This window comes from Lipotes vexillifer, unplaced genomic scaffold (assembly GCF_000442215.2).
Source record: "Lipotes vexillifer unplaced genomic scaffold, Lipotes_vexillifer_v1.1 scaffold2398, whole genome shotgun sequence".
Lineage (NCBI taxonomy): Eukaryota > Metazoa > Chordata > Mammalia > Artiodactyla > Lipotidae > Lipotes > Lipotes vexillifer.
The window spans coordinates 7,774-29,240 of record NW_006799447.1 but is presented as its reverse complement, the minus strand read 5'-3'; the positions used below and the strand labels follow the sequence as shown (position 1 = coordinate 29,240).

At 39.8% G+C, this 21,467-nt stretch overlaps 1 protein-coding gene across 2 annotated transcripts; it reads right to left on the bottom strand.

The window, feature by feature from the left end:
- Nucleotides 1-16,457: 16,457 nt before the first annotated feature.
- GSPT2 (G1 to S phase transition 2) lies at nt 16,458-19,306 on the bottom strand. Of its 2 annotated transcripts, XM_007471617.1 has the most exons (2): nt 19,188-19,268; nt 16,753-19,081 (listed from the first exon to the last, which is right to left on the bottom strand). In XM_007471617.1, exon 2 carries the CDS (start codon nt 19,068-19,070, stop codon nt 17,172-17,174), a length of 1,899 nt encoding a protein of 632 aa, XP_007471679.1. In that variant the 5' UTR covers nt 19,071-19,081; nt 19,188-19,268; the 3' UTR covers nt 16,753-17,171. The 2 variants fall into 2 exon arrangements, with proteins under 2 accessions (XP_007471678.1, XP_007471679.1); XM_007471616.1 differs by having other exon boundaries at nt 16,458-19,306.
- Between the last annotated feature and the right edge of the window lie 2,161 nt (nt 19,307-21,467).

The window sequence follows — 21,467 nt, the reverse complement described above, 5'->3', positions numbered from 1 at the left end:
AGGAATGCCTCTTGTTTTCCCGTTAGGAATTTTAGTGTTTATTTTCTTATTGATTTACATATATAATGGACACTTGCTTTGTGTGTGTGTGTATCTAAATTTCTAGATGCACTCACACATATCATATACATAATGTATATATATATATATATATATGTGTGTGTGTGTGTGTGTGTGTGTGTGTGTGTAGGAAGTGCCCATGAGTTCCTATTTTGTTTTTTTCTTAATTATTTTGTTTTGTTTTGTTTTGGAATGAGTGTTGAATTTCACTGGGCTCCTTTTCAGGATTTCTGGAGATTTTCATATATTTCTCCTTAGACCTATCATAAGGTGAATGATAGTAGTGGATTTCCAAATTATTGAATCATCTCTGGTTGCCTAAAATAAATCCTACTTGTTCATGGTGTATTAGTTTTCTAATGTGGTGTTATATTCTGTCCACTGATATTAAATTTAAGAGATATTAATCAATATGCATAATTGACATTGTTCTCTAGCTTTCTGTTATACTGTCTTATCAGGTTTTGGTATCAATGTCATAATCATTTCATAAAAATAATTTGAATTTCTCTTTATTTTCTATGTTTTGGAATATTTTGTGTAGCACTAAGAGTGCTTATGTAGCATTGTGTTTAGTTGATGATTAAGTTTTGGTAAAATTCTTCTGTGAAAATTTTAAGGCTTAGTGCTTTCCTATGAGGTAATTCTTTAATAAATCTCCCTATTTCTTCTATGGAAATTGGTTTCCTTAGGATCTCTATCTCAATTCCAGTCATTTTCACAAATTATTTTTTTCCTGTGAAATCAGACTTATCATTTAGGTTTTCAACTTATTGTGCAAACAAGTCTTTTGTTTTTATTTAAATTTTTTCTGTTTTAATAGTTATTTTCCTCTTTTCATTTCTTACTTTGTGTATCTGTGTTTTCTACTTATTTCTTATTACATTAACTAGCAGTTGATTCCTTATTGTTAATTTATTTTAAAAACAGTATTTTGATTTATTTACTTCTAGTATTTTTCCATTTCTTATGTCTTTAATGTTTTCTTTTATCTTTACCATTAATGTTTTCTTTTGGTTTATTTTGTTGTTTTTTGTTTAACTTTAGGAGTTGAAATTTTTTTTTTTTAACATCTTTATTGGGGTATAATTGCTTTACAATGGTGTGTTAGTTTCTGCTTTATAACAGAGTGAGTCAGTTATACATATATATATGTTCCCATATCTCTTCCCTCTTTGTCTCCCTCCCTCCCACCCTCCCTATCCCACCCCTCCAGACAGCCACAAAGAACCGAGCCGGTTTCCCTGTGCCATGCGGCTGCTTCCCACTGGCTATCTACCTTACGTTTGTTAGTATATATATGTCCATGTCTCTCTCTCGCCCTAACACACCTCACCCTTCCCCCTCCCCATATCCTCAAGTCTGTTCTCCAGTAGGTCTCTGTCTTTATTCCTGTTTTACCCCTAGGTTCTTCATAACATTTTTTTTTCTTAAATTCCATATATATGTGTTAGCATACGGTATTTGTCCTTCTCTTTCTGACTTACTTCACTCCGTATGACAGACTCTAGATCTATCCACCTCATTACAAATAGCTCAATTTCGTTTCTTTTTATGGCTGAGTAATATTCCATTGTATATATGTGCCACATCTTCTTTATCCATTCATCCGACGGCGGGCACTTAGGTTGTTTCCATCTCCGGGCTATTGTAAATAGAGCTGCAATGAACATTTTGGTACATGACTCTTTCTGAATTCTGGTTTCCTCAGGGTATATACCTAGTAGTGGGATTGCTGGGTCATATGGTAGTTCTATTTGTAGTTTTTTAAGGAACCTCCATACTGTTCTCCATAGTGGCTGAACCAATTCACATTCCCACCAGCAGTGCAAGAGTGTTCCCTTTTCTCCACACCCTCTCCAGCATTTATTGTTTCTAGATTTTTTGATGATGGCCATTCTGACTGGTGTGAGATGATATCTCATTGTAGTTTTGATTTGCATTTCTCTAATGATTAATGATGTTGAGCATTCTTTCATGTGTTTGTTGGCAGTCTGTATATCTTCTTTGGAGAAATGTCTATTTAGGTCTTCTGCCCATTTTTGGATTGGGTTGTTTATTTTTTTGTTATTGAGCTGCATGAGCTGCCTGTAAATTTTAGAGATTAATCCTTTGTCAGTTGATTCATTTGCAAATATTTTCTCCCATTCTGAGGGCTGTCTTTTGGTCTTGTTTATGGTTTCCTTTGCTGTGCAAAAGCTTTGAAGTTTCATTAGGTCCCATTTGTTTATTTTTGTTTTTATCTCCATTACTCTAGGAGATGGGTCAAGAAGGATCTTGCTGTGATTTATGTCATAGAGTGTTCTGCCTATGTTTTCCTCTAAGAGTTTGATAGTTTCTGGCCTTACATTTAGGTCTTTAATCCATTTTGAGCTTATTTTTGTGTATGGTGTTAGGGAGTGATCTAATCTCATACTTTTACATGTACCTATCCAATTTTCCCAGCACCACTTATTGAAGAGGCTGTCCTTTCTCCACTGTATATTCCTGCCACCTTTATCAAAGATAAGGTGACCATATGTGCATGGGTTTATCTCTGGGCTTTCTATCCTATTCCATTGATCTATCTTTCTGTTTTTGTGCCAGTACCATACTGTCTTGATTACTGTAGCTTTGTAGTATAGTCTGAAGTCAGGCAGCCTGATTCCTCCAGCTCCATTTTTTGTTCTCAAGATTGCTTTGGCTATTCGGGGTCTTTTGTGTTTCCATACAAATTGTGAAATTTTTTGTTCTAGTTCTGTGAAAAATGCCAGTGGTAGTTTGATAGGGATTGCATTGAATCTATAGATTGCTTTGGGAAGTAGAGTCATTTTCACAATGTTGATTCTTCCAATCCAAGAACATGGTATATCTCTCCATCTGTTTGTATCATCTTTAATTTCTTTCATCAGTGTCTTATAATTTTCTGCATACAGGTCTTTTGTCTCCTTAGGTAGGTTTATTCCTAGATATTTTATTCTTTTTGTTGCAATGGTAAATGGGAGTGTTTTCTTGATTTCACTTTCAGATTTTTCATCATTAGTATATAGGAATGCCAGAGATTTCTGTGCATTAATTTTGTATCCTGCTACTTTACCAAATTCATTGATTAGCTCTAGTAGTTTTCTGGTAGCATCTTTAGGATTCTCTATGTATAGTATCATGTCATCTGCAAACAGTGACAGCTTTACTTCTTCTTTTCCGATTTGGATTCCTTTTATTTCCTTTTCTTCTCTGATTGCTGTGGCTAAAACTTCCAAAACTATGTTGAATAAGAGTGGTGAGAGTGGGCAACCTTGTCTTGTTCCTGACCTTAGTGGAAATGCTTTCAGTTTTTCGCCATTGAGGATGATGTTGGCTGTGGGCTTGTCATATACGGCCTTTATTATATTGAGGAAAGTTCCCTCTACACCTACTTTCTGCAGGGTTTTTATCATAAATGGGTGTTGAATTTTGTCAAAAGCTTTCTCTGCATCTATTGAGATGATCATATGGTTTTTCTCCTTCAATTTGTTAATATGGTTAATCACATTGATAGATTTGCGTATATTGAAGAATCCTTGCATTCCTGGAATAAACCCCACTTGATCATGGTGTATGATCCTTTTAATGTGCTGTTGGATTCTGTTTGCTAGTATTTTGTTGAGGATTTTTGCATCTATGTTCATCAGTGATATTGGCCTGTAGTTTTCTTTCTTTGTGACATCCTTGTCTGGTTTTGGTATCAAGGTGATGGTGGCCTCGTAGAATGAGTTTGGGAGTGTTCCTCCCTCTGCTATATTTTGGAAGAGTTTGAGAAGAATAGGTGTTAGCTCTTCTCTAAATGTTTGATAGAATTCGCCTGTGAAGCCATCTGGTCCTGGGCTTTTGTTTGTTGGAAGATTTTTAATCACAGTTTCAATTTCAGTGTTTGTGATTGGTCTGTTCATATTTTCTATTTCTTCCTGATTCAGTCTTGGCAGTTTGTGCATTTCTAAGAATTTGTCCATTTCTTCCAGATTGTCCATTTTATTGGCATAGAGTTGCTTGTAGTAATCCCTCATGATTTTTTGTATTTCTGCAGTGTCAGTTGTTACTTCTCCTTTTTCATTTCTGATTCTATTGATTTGAGTGTATTTAGGTGCTCCTATGTTGGGGGCATAAGTATTTACAATTGTTATATCTTCTTCTTGGATCGATCCCTTAATCATTATGTAGTGTCCTTCTTTGTCTCTTCTGATAGTCCTTATTTTAAAGTCTATTTTGTCTGATATGAGAATTGCTACTCCAGCTTTCTTTTGGTTTCCATTTGCATGGAATATCTTTTTCCATCCCCTTACTTTCAGTCTGTATGTGTCTCTAGGTCTGAAGTGGGTCTCTTGTAGACAGCATATATATGGGTCTTGTTTTTGTATCCATTCAGCCAATCTGTGTCTTTTGGTGGGAGCATTTAGTCCATTTACATTTAAGGTAATTATCGATATGTATGTTCCTATTCCCATTTTCTAAATTGTTTTGGGTTCGTTATTATAGGACTTTTCCTTCTCTTGTGTTTTTGTCTAGAGAAGTTCCTTTAGCATTTGTTGTAAAGCTGGTTTGGTGGTGCTGAACTCTCTCAGCTTTTGCTTGTCTGTAAAGGTTTTAATTTCTCCATCAAATCTGAATGAGATCCTTGCTGGGTAGAGTAATCTTGGTTGCAGGTTTTTCTCCTTCATCACTTTCAGTATGTCCTGCCACTCCCTTCTGGCTTGTAGAGTTTCTGCTGAGAGATCAGCTGTTAACCTTATGGGGATTCCCTTGTGTGTTATTTGTTGTTTTTCCCTTGCTGCTTTTAATATGCTTTCTTTGTATTTAGTTTTTGACAGTTTGATTAATATGTGTCTTGGCGTATTTCTCCTTGAATTTATCCTGTATGGGACTCTCTGTGCTTCCTGGACTTGATTAACTATTTCCTTTCCCATATTAGGGAAGTTTTCAACTATAATCTCTTCAAATATTTTCTCAGTCCCTTTCTTTTTCTCTTCTTCTTCTGGAACCCCTATAATTCGAATGTTGGTGCGTTTAATGTTGTCCCAGAGGTCTCTGAGACTGTCCTCAGTTCTTTTCATTCTTTTTTCTTTATTCTGCTCTGCAGTAGTTATTTCCACTATTTTATCTTCCAGGTCACTTATCCGTTCTTCTGCCTCATTTATTCTGCTATTGATCCCATCTAGAGTATTTTTCATTTCATTTATTGTGTTGTTCATCATTGTCTGTTTCATCTTTATTTCTTCTAGGTCCTTGTTAACTGCTTCTTGCATTTTGTCCATTCTATTTCCAAGATTTTGGATCATCTTTACTATCATTATTCTGAACTCTTTTTCAGGTAGACTGCCTATTTCCTCTTCATTTGTTAGGTCTGGTGGGTTTTTATCTTGCTCCTTCATCTGCTGTGTGTTTTTCTGTCTTCTCATTTTGCTTATCTTACTGTGATTGGGTTCACCTTTTTGCAGGCTGCAAGTTCGTAGCTCCCGTTGTTTTTGATGTCTGTCTCCAGTGGCTAAGGTTGGTTCAGTGGGTTGTGTAGGCTTCCTGGTGGAGGGGACTAGTGCCTGTGTTGTGGTGTATGAGGCTAGATCTTGTCTCTCTAGTGGGCAGGTCCACGTCTGGTGGTGTGTTTTGGGGTGTCTGTGGACTTATTATGATTTTAGGCAGCCTCTCTGCTAGTGGGTGGGGTTGTGTTCCTGTTTTGCTATATGGTTGGCATAGGTTGTCCAGCACTGTAGCTTGCTGGTCGTTGAGTGAAGCTGGGTGCTGGTGTTGAGATGGAGATCTCTGGGAGATTTTCGCCGTTTGATATTATGTGGGGCTGGGAGGTCTCTTCTTGACGAGTGTTCTGAAGTTGGCTCTCCCACGTCAGAGGCAGAGTCCTGACTCCTGGCTGGAGCAGCAAGAGCCTTTCATCCACTCGGCTTCCTTCAGCACATAAAAGAAGGGTAGATCCACAGCTAGGGTGTTCATCAAGACTTTTGCCCAGCACTGGCATCTGGACTCGTTTTGCCCGCTGCGCGGCAAGCCGAAACACGGAGAGGCCGAGGTGTACGGCAAAAAGAGGGTGTTTCCAAAGTGCTTCTGCTGCCCTCGCGCTTCAAGCTGTCCGTCAAGGTGTAATTTCCAGCACTTAATTTGCAGTTCTTTCTGGGTCACTTCACTGAAGTTCCTGCCTGCCTCCTGCAGTCATTTGAATTTTCCACCCATAGGATAGGTTTTCACAAAAGGACTTCTCGTCTTAGAAAAATTCCTGAGGCAAAGATTTACAAATCCTGGCTACCTGCGGTGCCGTGAAAGGAACTGGGTGAAGCCGGACGCCCGCACAGCTTCCCCGCCCCGCGCTCGCGGCTCAGTCCAGGAGTTGAAATTTTAAGTCATTAATTTCAGTTAAAAATTTTATTGATGTAAATATTTGTAGTTAATATAAATATTAAATTTCCTTTAATAACTGCTGAAATATATCCCACATATTATATGTGGAGTTTCTAATACCCTTTTTTTTTTAATGCTGCAATTTTGGTTTGTATTTCCCCTTTTTTTAAAAAAAAATTAATTTAATTACTTTTTATACAGCAGGTTCTTATTAGTTATCTATTTTATACCTATTAGTGTATATATGTCAATCCCAATCTCCCAATTCATCCCACCACTACCACTCCCGCCACTTTCCCCCCTTGTCCCTTTCTTTTTATTTATTTATTTTTTGGCAGTGCCGCACGTCTTGCAGAATCTAAGTTCCCCAACCAGGGCTTGAAACTGTGCCCTTGGCAGTGAAAGCACGAGTCCTAACCACTGGACCTCCAGGGAATTCCCTGTATTTCCCCTTTCACTTAAGAGCATTTAATAGTTTTATGGGCCCAGCACACTTCCTCTGTGCAACTCTGCCCTTATTAATAGATTTAAAATTTTTTCTGATGTAAAGACTTCTAGAAAAATGTTTTACCTTCATTGTACTATGATAAAAAGAATGCTGGTTGTGTTATTTATATTTTATTGAATTTGCTGATACTTTCTTTGTGACCTGGCATAAAGTAAAGTTTTATGAATACTCCTCATGTCCCTGAGAAGATATTTTTCTATTGTCTAGCTTTAAGGTTTGATATATATCCAGAAGATCTAACTTAGTGATTATGTGAAATGAGTCCAGTTTTTCTCAAGCAGGCTTTTTGTGGGCCACTGCGAGGGGATGGAAAGAGAGGTGTAAACACACGGGAATAGGGAGGGGTGTTTTGATCTGAGGACAGGTTCATAGCTAGAGACATAAGATTCTATTGACAATCATAAGAACTCATTTACTCAATAAATATTCAAAAATGCTCTCTATGACAAGCCATCTTTCATTTAATTCAGGTTTCTGCTTAAAAGGCACAGACAGGTCTAACCAAACCACAGCTAAAATCCCTGTCAGTCTCATTGTTACACTGCTTTCATTTTCTTCTTAGCACTTAGTACTCCTCTGCTTATATTCAATTCTTATTTTCTTTATATCTCCCCACTAAAATATAAATTCTACAGCAGCACAGATTTTTGCCTGTTTTCCTTTCTATTCTATCTATACTACCCAGAATCCTGCCAGTCACGTGGTACACTCTAAAGAAAGGTTTGCTACATAATGTATGAATAATACCCACCCCATGACTTCAGAGAATAAAACATGTGGTATAGGGGCAGGCACAGTAATATATTTTGATAAGAAACCAATTAAATATGATGTCACTACACTTCACTACATCATTCAATATTCAACATATATTTAATTTAAACATGTGCTTGTTGGAGCTCCTGTTCTAGCCAGTGTGCATGTAGAGATGAATGCAGCACAGTCCCTGATCTCTACTAGTATTGGACCTCAAAGGAACATTTCCATTATGAATTGTGCATTAGATTCTTAGGCTTTAGCTTCGATAACAATAGCAACAAATCCAAAACAAATCAAACAACAATAACAATAAAAAACAACTAACAACAACTAAAACCAGTTGTTCTCAACCCTTGCAGAACCATAGAATCACCTGGGAGGTTTTTTAAAAAGACAAACTTCTTGCAAAATGGTAAAATTCTTATGGAGGGGAATTTGGCAATATCTAGCACATACCTGTTAGTCCATAAATCCCAATTCTCAAAATCAAGGAAACACTGGGAAAATATGAAAATGTTATTGATTGCAGAAATATTTGTTATAATAAAAACTGGAATAATTAAATGTCCATGAGTAGAGGACTTGAAAAACAAAATAATTGAATATTATGCAGCTATAAAAAGGAATGATGACTATTTCTATATATTGTTTTGGAACACTCTCTGGGATATATTGACAAGTGAAGAAAAATCAAGATGGGGAAACTGTATAGTACATTATCACTTACCATACATCGTAAGTATGAATACATATGGAATTATAATCAACAAACTAAAAAAAAGTACATATGTGAGAATGTACAGAGTGGTAGGGACAAGAAGACAAGCCAGATTTTGCTAAAATACATTGTTTTGTAGGTTTGACTTTGATATTATGTAAATTTTCTGCATATTTTTAAAAACTAATTAAGGTAAACTTAATGAAAAGCAAAATGAATCTACTATACTTTATTGTGCATCCAGTTGATGGCATTACCACACAGAGACTATTTTTAATGGTTTTAAAATATAGCCATTTGTTCTGCACATTCCTAGAGGATATAACCTGAGGACCAAAAGAATCTGATAAAAACTTTAAACTATTTTCAGAATCAGTATTTTTATTGGTAATGTCGGCATGGTTTTTGGACACTTGGTTGTGAATTGTGGGATAACACTAATGAGCAATTTTTAATTTTTTCAATGTTATTGGGAGTCAAGACTTGTGGTTTCAGAGAAAGGACATACTGATGAAAGATCAAGGGTGTAAAGCAAATACCCTGGAGCCCTGAATTTGAATGAGAAGTATCAGTATAAACTCATGCTATATTTTGCTTTTAAAAATACCTATTCCTTAGCTCTGCCCCCTACAAAGCACTAGAAACCATGATGAACCCAGTAGCATGCAGACAAGCACTATGATTTTACTCTCTAAACACCATTTTCCACTAAAAAAAGAAATATAGATTACATGATGAATTAACTGACTTCAGAAAATGTATAAAGTGAGCCTTGGACAACCTGATGCACCAGAAAAGAGGAAGGACTACTGGGGTCATGTAAGAAGGATTCACTAGCTAATCTGAAGAGCCTAAATGTCTAAAAATGGTACAGTTTGAGCATCTATAAGAATAATAAGTAAATAGATTTGAACACATTAAACGTGTTTAGATATTATATTCATAGCGATTCTAAAATGTCCTCTGTGGTCACCTTTAAAAGTGCTAAGAAATAAATTCATAATTTGAAAACTCTTAAATGGAAGAAAGGAATCAAATAATTACCCTTCCATCTGTATATCTACTGTGTTATCAAATAATTAATGAGGAAAAGATTCTCTTTAGAGAGGTATACTAGTTAATAAATGAAGAAAGATAAATAGAATATCTTCGTACTACAAGCTGTAACAAAATACTGGATCTAGGCACTAATCATCAGTGTTTGCTAACTTCATAAAAAAAAAAGAGACAAACCAGACATTATGTATATCCAGAGAGAAGTACATGGAGTTACCTGTGAGGTATTCTTGTTTAAAAAAAAAAAAAAAAAAAAAAAAAAAAGGAGAAGACACCAATGAAGCCTCTGTCTCTAACAACCAATTTACGGGAAAGTCAGGAGATAGAGGGACTTGTTAAACAATGACAAAGGGAGGATGTCAGCAAAATCCAGACTGTATGAAACTCTAGAAAATAAAGGACCCAAATTGTTCAGTGTATAAATTACAAGAAAAACAAAAGAAGGGACAACCTATAGGTTGAAAGAGACTTAATAAGCATGTTAACAAATTATAATGCATGGGCATAAACTGGATCCTAATTTGAAAATTGAATTTCAAAAAAATAAGTATTTATGACACAATTGGAACACTTAAACTGGGAATGAATATTTGAAGATATTTAGGAATTATAATTAATTTTACATGAGATATTACTGTGCTTGTAGTTTTAAAGTGTCTAGGTCTTTTAGAGATACATACTGAAATAATCTTTTGTTAAGTGATATGATGTTTAGGATTGACTTCAAAATAATCTGCAGGTGGAGAGAAGTAGGTGGGAGTGTAGATGAAATAAAATTAACCAAGAGTTCTTAACTGTTGGAGCTATGTGAGATCTACATGGGTTCTTTATAATGGTACATCTTGTCATGTATCTGACAGTATAACAGAAAGATTTTTTTTAAATGTTCACAGCCATAATATAGACTAATTAATCAGAATTTCTGGATATCGAGGAGGGCACTAGTATTGCTAAAAACTACTTTCAAATGAGTTTACTATGCAGCTAAAGTTTAGAGACAATGGTATAAACAGGGCCTTACTCTTTTTTTCTCTCCTGATAAGAAGTCTGGAGGTACACTTGCATTGTTCAGCTGTTCAAAGATGCCATAAGGATACCACAGCTTCCATCCTCCTGCTCAGCCATTTTTCAGCAGGTTGATTCTATGACCATATGCTTGTCACAACATAGCTGCAACTGCTCCAGTCATCTCTATCATATCTGAAGTACCATCTTTTTCTATAGAAGTCCCCAACACATTCCTGTACACATCACTTGGAACAACTGGGTCACATGGCCCCCCTTAGGTGTAGAGGAGGCTGGAAAACCCATCATATGACAAAGGGGAATGGGAGAGCCATGATTCGACTGGACAGATTCTGAGTCCCCCTACCCACCCCCGGGGCTGGACATATTTCCTCTTTTTAAAAAATTAGTTTTTCTTACCATAGGGCATTGGTAGGAAAAGTTATTGCATCAGCAATCAACAAATCTAGTGAGAAGGAGAAGCAGAGCTCCTACAGTCAAAAACACAGTCAAGGGTAAGGATTGACTATGCACTGTAGGAAATAAACTCACAAGGACTGAGCCACATTTTCATATGTGCTACCTTGTTCAGTACTTACAACAATCCTATAAACAAGGTGTTTGAGGGCTTCCCTGGTGGCGCAGTGGTTGAGTCCGCCTGCCGATGCAGGGGACACGGGTTCGTGCCCCAGTCCAGGAAGATCCCACATGCCGCGGAGCGGCTAGGCCCGTGAGCCATGGCCGCCGAGCCTGCACGGCCCTAGCCTGTGCTCTGCAATGTGAGAGGCCACAACAGTGAGAGGCCCGCGTACCGCAAAAAAAAAAACAAAAACAACAAGGTGTTTGATCAGGCCACCCAAGATGGCTATTCTCTTACTCTCTGTACAAGCCTTGCTCAACCAGTCCCTGCTTCACTCACACCTTACTCACATGACTGACCTTCCCTCTTAATCATAGAGACTAATCAGTAAATGCCCATGTACTTGCCCCCAGCCCCAGCTAGTGAATTGTTCTAATCTTTAGATCAGAACATCTCCACCTGTTAGCTTATCAGTGGGGCAGTGAGGGGTGTGCTCCTCTGCTGGTTTCCCTGGTAACCACTGAGCCGACCAGATATCAATTTCCCCTATAACTGGTAACCTCCCCCTCCCCGTGGGAGCAAAGACTGCCACCATGTCCTGCCCGCCTTTTGCCGCACACGGTGGGGTGTCTCTCCAAGACCTTCTTCAGACATGTAAGATCCCCCATCCATTAAACCACTGATGTCTCTGACTCCGGGTTCTTTCTTCGGTCTTGAGGCTGAGCAAGTACAGATCTTGCAGGTCTGCAGGGTGCAGCCCAACACGAGGTAACTGGCATTAGTTCTACATTATGCATGAGGGACCAGAGACTCAGAAGAGGGGTGAGGTGGCTTATTCAGGGTTCCAATTAGTGGCTTCACGGTGCATTTCCCCTGTGCCATGGGTCAACGTCCCTTCTCTAGATTACCAAATCACTGTCTAAAACATAAGCAGGGGAAGAAAACGAGGTCCACTATCTCCTCAGCACCATGCTAGGTATATTCTATGTCAGGAAGGGGACATATTTTGATCTGGCCACTTCTCTGACAATGGGATCTTCTGGAAGAGGTGGGGGCACCAGGGTGGCCCAGAGCAGAACTTGCCCTTCATTGTAGCTGTTACATCTGCACACTCAGGTCATATGTGCTATTTTGGATACCGCTAACTCAGTCAGGCATTGGTAGATAGTGTGAGACCTAACACTGATACCTGGGGATCTGTGAGGCTTGGTAGTGTCACCATCAGAGCTGGTACCATGCTGCCAATATTGCCAGCAGTTTTGACCTCTTTGTCTCACAGAATGAATCTGATGTGCATTTGTCCCCTAGCCACCTGGATGCCCAGTTCAGATTCTGCTGGGAAATCAATATGACCTTTCTCGTGTCCCCAACTTCCCTTCAGGCCTTGAATAGTGTGCCATCCATAGAGGCAAATGTTCTTGAATTATGTTAAATTTGGTCACTGCAACTTTTTACTCACTACCAGGATCTTGTGAAGCCACCACACATCTGTCCTGAATCACCATCCTTTAAGGTTAAAGCCTCCTTAGATGTATCTCCTTCCCTTCAAACCTTGGTGTTCCCTTCTTAAACGTGCAAAATGTATGCTTGCAGCTCATTTACCCTTTCAGACCAGAGTTCTTTTGGGTTTGGCACACATTGAAGAACACAGATGGGGATGAAGCATTCTGTCATTAGCATCACTCAGGAGTTAAGCCTTTAGATATTTTTAAAAAGATGCAGATGTAGAGAATGGACTTGAGGACACGGGGAGGGGGAAGGGTAACCTGGGACAAAGTGAGAGAGTGGCATGGACTTATATATACTACCAAATGTAAAATAGCTAGCTAGGGAGAAGCAGCTGCATAGCACAGGGAGATCAGCTCAGTGCTTTGTGACCGACATAGAGTGGTGGGATAGGGAGGGTGGAAGGGAGACGCAAGAGGGAAGATCTATGGGGATATATGTATATGTATAGCTGATTCACTTTGTTATAAAGCAGAAACTAACACACCATTGTAAAGCAATTATACTCCAATAAAGATGTTAAAAAATTTTAAATGTATTAATACATTTTATTTCACCTATTCATTTATACCTTACTAAACTGGCAAAAGAAGCTAAAGCAGTTTGGAAAGCTAAATAATATATGTCATATGAGCATCAGTTAAAGCAGGGTGCAAAAAGAAATAAAAGGTAGAAATCAAACACTAACCTTTAATCCAGGAACTGTCAGCTAAACCAGCAGAAGCCAGTTGGGGTCTTTCTTGCTCATTTGCCATGTGACAGTGTGTTCTGTAAATTTATTGGTATGGCAAAAGGTCACTGATAGACTGTGGTACAGCTAGTAAAAGCAGTCTCAGGAGGAGATAATTCATCTAAGTCTCTGTTAGAGATTAGAGGAAGCCTTTTAATCAGAGCCCCAAATGTGAGGAAAGAAGAGCTATAATTGGACACTTATTGGATATATAGCATATCAAATGAGAGATACAGCGACATGAATGTATACAGCAGCCTGACTGGACAAATCTTTCTTTTTTTTTCTTTTTGTCCTCTCATTCTAAAACTGGGGGCAGGTCTCAATATTCTCTGCTTGGACTTTTGAAGTTCAACAATGAAAGAGAGAAATATCTTCATTAGAGGGCTGAGAACTGTCTGAAAATTATGTGTGCATGTAAATTCTGATTGCTTAATATTAATCTGAGTAGAAAACAAGGGGCTTTGCCGAAAACCCTTTTGATTGATGCCTGATTCTTAAGGCCTGAACCTTTCATCCACTGACTTATAAAAGAAACTATACAATTTTTTAAAGGATAAGTGAAGGAAAAGAGAATCCCCCTAGAATTTAGACAAATTTCCTCTAAAACAATCTGCATTGTTGAGTGCAAGATAGAACTGTAAGGGAATCCAATAGTGAATATTCTACAGGCTATAGTCAAATTGTAAACTGCCCTCTTGTATGTAAACAAAGCTTTTTTTCCTCTTGTTTTATTTTCTCATACGTGGCATGTTCATACAGTAGGTTCTTTTTTCTCTCCCTTTCCCTTGTTGATCTTGGTGATTGGTTGAACATTAACACCCACAGGGTGGTCTGAAAAAGCCTCTCCCAAATTCTAAGGCAAGCCAACTTTCCCCACTCAGTGGAAACAGTCGTGTCTCTGGTGAGAAATCTGGGGTCAAATTTTCCTTCCACCCAGTGGCCAACCATGAGTGGATATTGTTAACTGAAAACTAGGAGAAATGAAAATACGTCAATACCCGCAACAGAAAATATAGAATCATACTGAACATAAAAACAGGCACTGGATCAATGTGAACATGTTCAAATGCTCAGGTTTTGGCAGAATTTCTGTGGTTGTTGGATAGTTTCTTTTGTATGGCCATGACACTAACTAATAATTTTCCTGAAATTAAACCAGTCATTTTAACTAAAGTGTGTGGGTTGAATATTTGTACTGCAAAATATGCATAAGTAAACTTTAAAAAGAGCAGGTTCTTGCATTGTAGTAAATCAGAATCATGACACTGTAAAAAGAGAGTCTATTTTGAGAAAGGATTTGTCTATTGAAGACAGGAATGGTAACCATAGTGGGTATTAATAGCACTGACAATTTGTCCTGGGTACCAGAGAAAGATGCTCAATGTGGAGCTCTGCTAGCTTCTACCCAGCCCAAGCTTTCCACTTTCTTTCCTTCATGGGTCTTTGCTGACGTACCATATAAGTTGGGCCCTTTTCCTAAATCTCCACAGATTTGTCCTCTAATGAGGAATAAAAGGAAGAACCTTGGGAGAAAAGTCACCAAGAGTCATCCTGACATAGTAAATTCATGATGTATTTACAGGATGCAGCCAGACTTGGGGAGTTTCTACACTGATCTTGCTTACCAGGAATTTGAGGTGCTCTTGGCACAGTTAAATTGGTCTGAATTAGAGGCAACAGGGGACCTCTGAAGGGACACTGTTTTGTATGCCCTGTGGAAACTGTACTGTGTTTGTAAATGGCCTCAATTTGCAGTATTGGAGAACACTACCAGACATTAAGAACTACAAATGAAGGTATTCACGAAGTTAGAAAAAAAACATTACCATGAGTTTATATACTGAATATTTTCTTAAAGAGCCAGGGTCAGGTGTCTCCAACCACCTGGATGATCACTGAAATGAAAATTATTGGTTTCTAAAATCCACTCCCAAAGATTTATGTCCTGGTCTCTGAAAGTTGTTTATAGAGTTCAGAGCTTCTGGTGGAGAAATTTCTTTACAACTGGCCAATGAGAAAAGACATTTAGGAGCCAGTTTTTGATGGGAAATTATCCAAATTGGGTGGAGAAAAAAAGAGTTCTGTCCTGCCTTGTGGCTTTGGCCTATTAGTGGATGCTATCCACAATTATCCTATTGGTAAATTACTAAGATTGCAAAACAATGAGATTGATGCAGCATCAGAAATAAACTTTTAAAAAGTGGCTGCCAGAGCAAAACTTTTAGTGAACACTGGATTGGCCTGTATTTTGTACAAAGCTCAGAGCACAGAGGCAAGAGAAGGAACTGTAAAATAAGACGAAACTCTTGCCACTGATATTCTAATTATTAAAGGACTGGGTCCAAGACAACATGAGGCACATCCCTGTCGGTTAGGTTAGCTGACATATGACAAAATAGAAATCCTCTTTTCCCTTGTGGGTGCCCCGAAGATCTATGGTTGGATGATTCACAGAGCCATGCTACTGATGCCCTGACAAGACCTGTGGCTATCTCTGACAGGTTAGATGCCCTGGAGGTACATGCGGACACAAACAAAGGGACCATGGAGAAAGGTCCTGAGTATAGCCCATAGTGTTCCGGCAGCAGTCTCCACCCTTGTTCAACCACCCCACGAATGTGAGGAATTGGCTCTGTCCACCATTGGGCAGTGTTTACACTGGGCCACTACCTACTTACCAAGACAGAAAGTTCTTTCAGCTGTTGATAGTTATGCAGGTTATCAGGCCACTCTCCTGGCAATAAAAGTAGCCACCTCAGGGTCCACAGTTGGTGTTTTCCCCAATGTACTCTTCAGAGACGAGTCCAGTTAACTCTGACCCCAAGAGTGGGTCATGATCTGATTGTAAAAATGATCTCCCACCTTTCCTACTAACCCCAAGCACTGAAGAATAGAAGAGTGGAATGGTCTCCCCATCTCCAAGCTCAGGACCCTTAATAACCCTTACTTGTCAGTGAATGACTTACTATTGCAAGCATTTACCTTCTCAAGTCATGCCCCTTACTGTGTTGTGTCCCACACCACAAGTCTCTTGGTGAATTAAAAAAAGGGGTGTGTTAAGATGAGGGAGTGCAGATAACAGTCTAGTCAACATACGGTCTGAATCCCCAGGTATATTTGTAATCTGGCCATGTTCAACATTTGGGGACTTGATAGATGGCCTGAGCTTTTCTTTTTCAAATCACAAGTGGGGAAGCAGAAGAGCTCCTTTATTGACTGGACTTGAACACAGAAAACAAAGTTCATTGGGAAGACCTCTAAATTATTTTTCTCAAAATTAAAATTTTTCCTTTAACACAAACCTGTGCATTGTTTGTAAATTCCTCATTTAAAACAGTGAGTGCAGGACAGTTGTTAAAAGCCCAGGTAATAAAATGTATTCAGTTACTTGAGACAGTAAAAAACCTAATTGAGAAGTATTACAGACAAATTTAAAAAAATATTCAAAAGCATTTCAAATACCAATAAGAGTTTCAAATGGAATATTTTATTCACATGTTAGTTGTCTTTTTAACATGTACACACACACTGACACACTCTGGTCTGCGTGGAACAAGGGTTGTCTAAATATCCTAAGGGAAAATGAAAAATTAAAAAATATATTAATTTTTCATTGTTATAGACAATTACATCCACATCACTTACAAAGCTATTACTGATTCTGTTCAAGGAAGCAGAATGGCATAGGAGGAGGAAACTTATGGGTAAATTCAGCAGTGACACAACTGAGATCTCAACATGAGAAAGCTGACAAAACATGGATTTTTGCTGTGAAATTTTTCTTTGCAAAATATGGAGAAAAGTCTCTTAATGGGCAGTAAATAAGAGAAGGTGGTGAACTTGTGTAGTCAATTCTCACAGTATTGTGTAGGGACAAGAAAACTGCTTAGTCCTTCTCTGGAACCAGTTTCAGAACTTTTCCAATCGCAATGGTCTTGCCCTCATCTCTTAAAGTAAATCGACCCATTTGAGGAAAATCTTTGAATGTCTCAAGGCAGATAGTTCCTGCTGTCCTTAAACGGGCAATGCACACTTGATCTTGTTTCACGAAGCGGGGCCGTGTCTTACTCTTTTCTCCTGATTTTTTATCTACCAAGGAGATTAAGGCTGTTATCTCAACTTCCTCAATACAAGTATGAATGTGCAGCACCGCATTATAACCTGGGCAGATGATGGACTTGTGCTCAATAATCACTATCTGAACATCAAATGTGCGTCCAGAATGGCAAAGATTATTAGGATCACAGAGTATGAATCCTGGAAGAATCTCTTCTTCTTCAATTCCCTTCAGTCTGATTTTAAGGTTTTCACCTGGGGCTACATAATCAGTTTCAGCATCATCAGAAAGTATTCCAAGAACTTCCACATTGTGCTTGTTTGGCATCATCACAAGCTGCTGGCCTTTAAAAATGGATCCTGATTCCAGCTTTCCCAGGACCACAGTGCCCATATCCTTGTACTTATCCACAATTGGCAGTCTAATTGGTCCATCAATGGATCTGTTGAAGTTTGGCATATTATCCAAATACGGAATGAATGGTAATCCAGTGTACCAAGGGCAGAAATCTGATTGCTCTTTAATATTTGCCCCAGTAAGCCCTGAGCAGGGCATAAAGTGAATGTCCTTTTTGGGACTGAAGCCGACTTTCTTCAAAAAGGGCACTAGCTTTTCTTTACATTCTTCATATCTCTCGCTGCTCCAATTTACTGTGGGATCATCCATCTTATTAATAAGCACTATTAAATATTTCACCCCTGCTGTTTTTGCCAACATTGCATGTTCTCTTGTCTGTCCACCTTTTTCAAATCCAGTCTCAAACTCTCCTTTCCTGGCAGAGATTACCAGTACAGCCAAATCAGCTTGAGAAGCACCACCAATCATATTTGGGACAAAACTCTTGTGGCCAGGGGCATCTAAAATTGTGAAATGTTTCTTTTCTGTTTCAAAATAGGCACGACCCACTTCTACTGTTTTACCCTTGTCTCGTTCTTCCTGATTTGTATCTAAGGCCCAGGACAAATACCAAGTTTCTCTGTTTTTTTCTTTAGCTTCTCTTTCGTATTTCTCAAGTGTCCTTTTGTCAACCATTCCTGTCAAAAACATTATCTGTCCTCCAATGGTTGACTTTCCGGCATCTACATGCCCAATGAATACCACATTTACGTGTTCTTTTTTAGGAGCACCTGAGGGTACGACCACAGATTTCGATTTTCTGATTTCCTCTTTCTCAATCAATTCCTGGCCACTTTCTTCTGGGGGCCCCGAATCTCCCAAGGAACTACCCCCTGGCTCAGCTTCACTTACTTCTTTATTGTGCTCCCATGATTCTTCTAAGACCATCTCCACCTCTCCATTTTCTACAACAGGTTCCGAAAGTTCCATGGTAACGGCTGAATTGGAACCTTCACGCCACACTAACTGTTCCTCTTTGGAATGTTCCACAGGTGCCCCCCGTCCCAGCCTTTTACCTTGAGGGTCGCCCGCGCCGGAGCAGGTTTCATCGATGCCGGGGGCGTCGGCCGGGGGGATCTGCGGCTGGCACGGGCCCCGCAGGAAGGACGGCACGAACTCCGCGGCGTGGACGTTAGGCACGAAGGGTTTGGCGTTGACGTTGAGCTGTCTGCTGAAGGCCGAGATGAGGGGCTCACGCTGGGCCTCGGCCGCCGCCGCAGCAGCCGCCGAGGCGGCTCGGTCCCCGCTCGGGGCCAAACCCGGTGCTTCCATGTCCACCTGGTCCCAGCAGTCGGGAGCCGAGTCGCTGCTGCTGCTGCTGCCCGGATCCATGGTCCTCAGCCCTGATGGATGCGGGAAGGGAGCGGGCTCAACGGGCCAGAAATAGAGGGCAGTGCCGCCGGGGATGAGGCGGCAAGAGCAGGGGGCTCGCGGGGGAGCGACACGAACCTTAGCGGCGGCGCGGAGGCAGCCCGGTCCCGACGCTGCATTCGCAACTGCGGCGGCGGCAGCAGATATGGCGGCGCAACCTCTCCTGTTGTGTATGAGCGGATCTCCTCCCCCAAACCCCGACCACTTCCGACTCCTCCACCGCCGACCCGGCGCCGGGCGGGGATTGACCCCTCGCTGCTATCCGTACGCTCGGCCTCCTGCATCCTCAGTCCTGGGTGAAGTCCGAAAGTCTCTCTCTCTCTCTCTCTCTCTTTTTTTTTTTTACGTAAATGTCCATTCATTTTTGTTCACGCGCTCCGGGAGAGCGATTTGACCACGACTTAATGATTAAGCCTAGACAGGCACACCTGATTTCCAATTCTACTCAAGATTCAAGTGAAAATGAAAATTCCTATTGAACAAATGGAGGTAGGATAGGGGTTAAAGGTTTACCCAGCAACGGAAGGAAGCAATTAGTGATCAGGGAGGCGCTCTTGAAATACAGGGAGATGAAGCCGAACCTTGGAAATGCGACTTTAGATCAGTATTAATTTGAAACCCGAGACCTTTGGATTTCCCTTTTCCAGTGCCGCCCCTCCCGCCCCCCCGCCCCCCCCCATAAGCCTATAACTTTGGCTGATGGCTTCTACCGTGTAAAGATGGGGTTATAACCTTTTTTCATGTTAAGCACTTTGGCTGTATCTACATGGAAGGAATTCCCAAGGAGACCCTTGTCCCGGTAAAGCTGCACAACCTACAGCATTTGTGCAGGTGCCAGGACAATGGCTGGCCTGTGATGCGGTGGTGCATCACATAGACAGGCACAGGACTCAGATCACTTGTATTCTTCTAACCAACTGTATTCTGGTGTACCTGCCCCACTCACCAGCACCTCCCTGGAGTACACTGTAGGTCCACAGGCTTTCCTCTCTAATTCTGGGGGCCTGGAACCTTACTGCTGATGCTGGGTTTTCTCTAAGAAAGAATCAGTGTCATATTGGAACCTTACAAGGCTTGTGGGTATCAGCCTAATTAAGCTGATTAAGACCTCTGAGATGGGCAAAGTCCATAAGACCCTAAGCAATAGAATCTCATGCTTAGAAAGAGTTTGTAACATTTGAGCCAAAGCCTAGAAGAGCTACTTTGTAAATTATCTTAATTTAGATCAAACTGAAATAGAAAAAAGATACTGGGAAAATGCAGTTTGCTAGTACAAGATGAAGTCATAGAGTTGGATATTAAATAAATCCAACAACAACCCAAAAAGTTAAAATTAGTAACTGATTTATAACTTAAGAAATTTGTTCTGCAGATTTCAGGGGTAGAAAAAAATGTCGTATGTCTAACACACTTGGATCCTTGGTGGTTTCAGTCTGGGGTTGCCACTATTTTACTAGCTCTGTGTTGTTCCCAAGCCATTAGATGTGAAACCCCTTCATGCTTTTTGCCTCAAGTAATGGCTTAATTATTTGCTATCACATAAAAAGAATGTACACACCTAATCACAAAGAATAGGAAGAAATGAGAGGGTGAATGTGCAGAGACACTTGGACAGCACTCTACAATGTGCTGGAGCCTTTCTTGGGCATTCTGTGAACCTCAGATAGACTTACTAAAATGTCTCTGGGAGAACTTGTCAAGGTTTAGGCAATTGTGTTCACATAAAGTTAGTAATAGAAAGGAAGCGGAACAGACCAGAGACATTTCCTTTACCTGGGTCATTTGTATTGATCATTAGAATATTAGTGTAATTGCTACTTAATAATATCTCTGTTAGAGAACAGAGGATGATTCACTTTTAGAAACCTAAAGGAGAAATGAGAAATGGTGACTGGATATCTTCACAAGCCATCATCCTTGGGGCTCAGAGAGAGGCAGATACACCCAAGAGAAAGAAACACTGACCAGGCTATATACACAGAGACTAACCTTGGAAAAAATGCTCTTGGTTTGTGTGATGGGCTGATTGTCTCCAGTTGATCTGCCTAGAACTTTGAGAGAGCTCATCAGTATATGGGAGAAGTCCCATCAAAGGCAATATCTGGCCACTGCTTAATTCAATCATTTTCCCCTTAAAATTTTTTTCTTGCAAAATATAGCACAAATACAGAAAATTGCATAAAACAAAATTATAGCTTATTGACTTAGAAGGAAAACACGCTGGTAACTATGACCCAAATCAATAGAACTTTGCCAGCCAATCCAGAAGGCTTCTCTGTACCCTGTCCAAACACAGCTCACTCCTTCCATCCTTAAATGTAACCACTATCCTGACATTTATGGTAATCACCTTCATGA

What these genes read in the sequence shown, in the direction of transcription:
- GSPT2 (XM_007471616.1), bottom strand. Translation starts at nt 19,070, where the DNA reads ATGGATCCGGGCAGCAGCAGCAGCAGCGACTCGGCTCCCGACTGCTGG.